Raw genomic sequence first — 4,186 nt, forward strand, 5'->3', positions numbered from 1 at the left:
GCACACCGCACAGCCCGCCAAGCCTGCAGCACTTGCTCTCCGACCCTTTCAGCAAAACTGTCCGGACCCCCCAGCTAAGCGGGCTGGGCTGGGCTCAGCGTGGATCCGGAGAGTGGGCGGGGAGGGGCTGGGGAGCACAGCTCTGCCTCGGGCTCTTCTCTGCCTGGACTCCAGAGGCTGCCCCTGCTGAGGGTTCAGCACCCCTGACCTGCGGGGAAAGCGCTGATAAAAGGGTCAAGTGACAGCCAGAGGTGCAGGCCTAGCAGGAGCCCATCGACCAGTCCCGCCTCTGCGCCGGCGTCCGCCAGCTGGGAAATGCTCCAGGCTCTGACCAACGCCAGTTCGGCCCTGGTGCCCCGAGCGGCAGGCTGGGTGCGGACCATGGCCTCCCACCAGCTGCTGGTGGCACCCCCACAGGCCCTGCTCAAGCCCATTTCTGTCCCCCAGCGGCTTCTGCTGGGGCCCGGCCCCTCTAACCTGGCTCCCCGCGCCCTGGCCGCCGGGAGCCTTCCGCTGATCGGGCACATGCACAAGGAGATGTTCCAGGTAGGCCTTGGCAGGCGGCTGTCCCTGTGCCAGGTGACGGGTAGTGGTCAGTCCTGGAGCCGGCCCCTCACCCAGGGGAGGGCAGGGAGCCGGGTCTGACCTGTGTGTCCCCCGCCCAGATCATGGACGAGATCAAGGAAGGCATCCAGTACGTGTTCCAGACCAGAAACCCGCTCACACTGGCCATCAGCGGCTCCGGGCACTGCGCCCTGGAGGCCGCCCTGTTCAACCTCCTGGAGCCGGGGGACTCCTTCCTGGTCGGGGCCAACGGCGTGTGGGGGCAGCGAGCTGCAGACATCGGGGAGCGCATCGGTGAGGAGAGGGCGGGTGGGCGTGGCCCTGGCTCCAGCCTTCCCCAAGGCCTCCGGTCCCCGGCTCCCTCCACCGAGGCACTGGGCCGGGCCGGGCGCTGGGCGAACGCTCACTCCCTGTGCGTCCCTTCGTGCAGCCACCCCACTAGCCTGCCGCCTCCTCCAGGCAGGGGTCAGGGTGCTCGCGGGCCTGGATCCTGATGGGGCTGGACCCCAGCCGTGCCCCAATCCCCAATGTCCCGGAGTGTGGGAGACCTGGCTCCAGGGCACATGCAGGGAAGCCCTGGTCTGAGGGCAAAGCCCAAGGCCCAGCCGCTCTCCGGGGCCCCCAGGCATCACCTCTGCTCTGCCACGGGATGGGGTTTCAGAGGCTGCAGCCGGCCCCACAACCTGGGAAACAGCCTTCCTTCTGGAGCCGGGGGGTGGGCCACAAAACACAGAGTATCGGCAGAGTTTCCGGCTCCAGAGTAAAGTTTCCTGAGAGAGACGCGAGTCGGGAGCAAGAGTCTGCCCTGGTTTAATGATTGACTGTGGCGTTGGGACATCTGCTGGGTCAGCGCCTCCGCGGCCGCGCTGGTTAATGGACAACCCCCCGGCCCCAGGGGTCCCCACCGTCACCTCATGCCCTCAGTCCACACACTGTTTCCGGGTGAGCTGGGGCGGGGGCCCAGGCCAGGACCCCAAGTGGACGTTGGGCGCACAGGCTCCGGGGTCCCGGCGTGTGGCCTGGGCAAGCCCCGCCCACCTGCGGCCCTCGGGCTCCTCCCTCCCGTGGCTCTGGCCTCGCCGTGCACAGGATGCAGGACCCGGGTCCACAGAGCACGGGGCCTGCTGAGCTCCCTCTCGTCCCTCCTTTCCTTCGTTCAGACACTCGCCAAATGTGGGCTTTCTGGGTGCCTGCCTTGGGCCAGGAGCGGCCCCCAAAGTCCAGTACCCCCCTCCCCCGGGGCTCGTACACACGCTCGTTTATGGGCCTTGTGCTGAGTGCTGCCTCGGAGCCAGGACGGCCCCAGCGTTGCGGGGCCCAGGGAAGGCGGCCTGAGGAGGGGACATTTGAGTCGAGTCTGGGGCCACCCTCATCTAGAGCCCCCGGAAAGCTCGGTTCCGACAGCCCGGGGGGCTAGGATGGCGCTGGCTCCGTGTGAAGAGCGGTCCTCGGTGCGCAGACCCCTCTGCTCTTCGGGTCCTGCCCTTGCAGGGCCCCTCTCAGCACGGCCGCTGGCCCCCAGCACTGGCTCTTGCAGCTGCTCACTGTCCCCTCTGCCCCCACCCCAGGAGCCCGCGTGCACCGGATGACCAAGGACGCTGGAAGCCACCACACGCTGCAGGAGGTGGAGGAGGTACGGGCGCATGCTGGCCCAGGGAGGGGGCCGGCCAGCGGGGTGGGGCCAGGGCCAGGAGGCTGGGCCCCTGTCTGCCTTGGCCCGTCCCAGCATCTGGTGACCAGCCGCAAAGTAGTCCAGTACCTGGGACCAGGTGGATAGACCGTGGGGAGGCTTCTATCTGGCAGGGAAACTGAGTCAGGCCCACATGGAGGGGCTGGAGGCAGGACGCTGGGTCTGGGGGCCTGGGGTCGGAGATGCAGGACCTGTCCCTGACTCTCTGGGCGCCAGCCCCTCCCTGCTGGGCGAAGTCAGTCCCAGCCCACCCAGATTACGGGGACCCAGCAGACCAGGCAGCGGCCCTCACAGGGCGGGCAGGAGGCTGGGGTCTCTTCCTCCACCTCTGGGCCAAAGTCCTCTTCTTGGAAAGTGCCCTTCTCCCAGGGCCGAGACGCCCCCGGCCCTCCCCCAGCACACGCTGACGGGGGTGGGGGTGTGACGCAGGGTTTGTGGGGGTCCTGGCCGTGCCCTCACCAGCAAGGTCCCTGTGGGAGGGCTGCCTGCCCCGACAGCTCTGCCGCAGCGTCACTGCCCCCCAGGGCCTGGCCCAGCACAAGCCGGTGCTGCTGTTCTTGACTCACGGGGAGTCGTCCACCGGAGTGCTGCAGCCCCTCGACGGCTACGGGGAGCTCTGCCACAGGTGAGCTGCCCCCACAGGCGAGCCTGTCCCCAGGGTGGCATTGCTGGAGCACAGCTAAGAGCCAGGCTGGCCCAGAGGGGTGGGTGCCCCCACGCCTCTGAGAGGTGGCAGGTGAGGCGGGCACCCCCCTCCTCGCTGGCCTCCAGATACCCTGGACGAGGGTCTGGGCCTTCTGGGGCCTCCTGCTTCACCTGCTGCCCTCCTCCCGCACCTCCTGCAGGTACCAGTGCCTGCTCCTGGTGGACTCGGTGGCGTCCCTGGGCGGGGCCCCGCTCTACATGGACCAGCAAGGTGAGCTGCGCCCCACAGCCCTGCCAGCCGCAGCCCCAGGCACCACCGTTCTTGGTGGAGCCTTAGCCCACCAGCCGCAGGGCGGGGCCCAGCGGGGCAGGCAGGGCTGCCCAGGCTCCCTGGTCCTGAGCGACCCCCACCCCGGCCACAGGCATTGACGTCTTGTACTCCGGAGCCCAGAAGGTCCTGAGTGCCCCGCCGGGGACCGCGCCCATCTCCTTCAGCGACAGGGCCAGGTGAGCGACTGAGCCCTGGCCCCGACGCAGGCTGACGGGAATGGCGGCCCAGGGAAGAAGGGGCTGGCGGGGGACTGGTGGGTGGGGTGGGGGGGGCCCCTCCGGAGTCCTCCCAGCTGCACCACCCACCGTGCACGCTGTCAGCAGGGGCTGAAGGCCTGTGGCCCCAAAGTTCCCGGTGCACGGAAAGCCGGGTGGCTGGCGAGGGAAGGGCCGAGCATTCTGGGAGTCCCCCAGCTTCATGCCCAGGGGCGACCCAGCAAGGACCGGGGGCCCAGGACCCAGCCCCCTCCAACCCAGAATCCAGGAGCTGCCCCCAGGGACAGGCAGGGGCCAGCTCCCGTCCCTGCTGTCCAGACCCTGAGCCCGGCGGGACGGGGTGGAGGGGTGGGGGACAGGCCTCCGCAGGCACCTCCTGTCCAGCTGCAAACAGGTGGCTGGTGGTGCCACCCACCAGAACAGAGAGGATTATGGGGTGAATTCTGGAACCCCACGTTGGATGCAGGGAGTCTGAGGTTCGGGTTGGACCATAAGGGAGGGTGGGGAAGGCGGCTGGGTCTGAGTCTGGAGCTCTGGGAGAGGCCCGGGCTGGACATGTCAATCTGGAGTTACAGAGAATAGATGCACTTAAGGCTTCCAGCTGCCCCGCGTCCCCTGGGGCCTAGGGACAGAGAGGGCCGAAGTCCCTGACTGAGCCCAGGCCCACCGGGGTGAGGGCTCGGGGAGATGAGCAGGAAGGGAAGGAGCTGGGCAGGGCAGGGGACAGACAGGGCAGGAGAG

At 68.8% G+C, this 4,186-nt stretch overlaps 1 protein-coding gene across 1 annotated transcript in view; it reads left to right on the top strand.

Moving 5' to 3' along the window:
* Positions 1–4,186, top strand: part of AGXT (alanine-glyoxylate aminotransferase) — an 8,377-nt gene continuing 4,191 nt past the window's right edge. The window contains exons 1-6 of the mRNA XM_012662427.1: positions 1–546; positions 666–858; positions 2,133–2,197; positions 2,779–2,879; positions 3,100–3,170; positions 3,322–3,406. Of these exons, the coding sequence (XP_012517881.1) occupies positions 316–546; positions 666–858; positions 2,133–2,197; positions 2,779–2,879; positions 3,100–3,170; positions 3,322–3,406 (746 nt within the window). The 5' untranslated portion in view covers positions 1–315. The remainder of the gene's footprint in view (positions 547–665; positions 859–2,132; positions 2,198–2,778; positions 2,880–3,099; positions 3,171–3,321; positions 3,407–4,186) is intronic.

This window comes from Propithecus coquereli, unplaced genomic scaffold (genome assembly GCF_000956105.1).
Source record: "Propithecus coquereli isolate 6110/MARCELLA unplaced genomic scaffold, Pcoq_1.0 Scaffold763, whole genome shotgun sequence".
Taxonomy (NCBI): domain Eukaryota; kingdom Metazoa; phylum Chordata; class Mammalia; order Primates; family Indriidae; genus Propithecus; species Propithecus coquereli.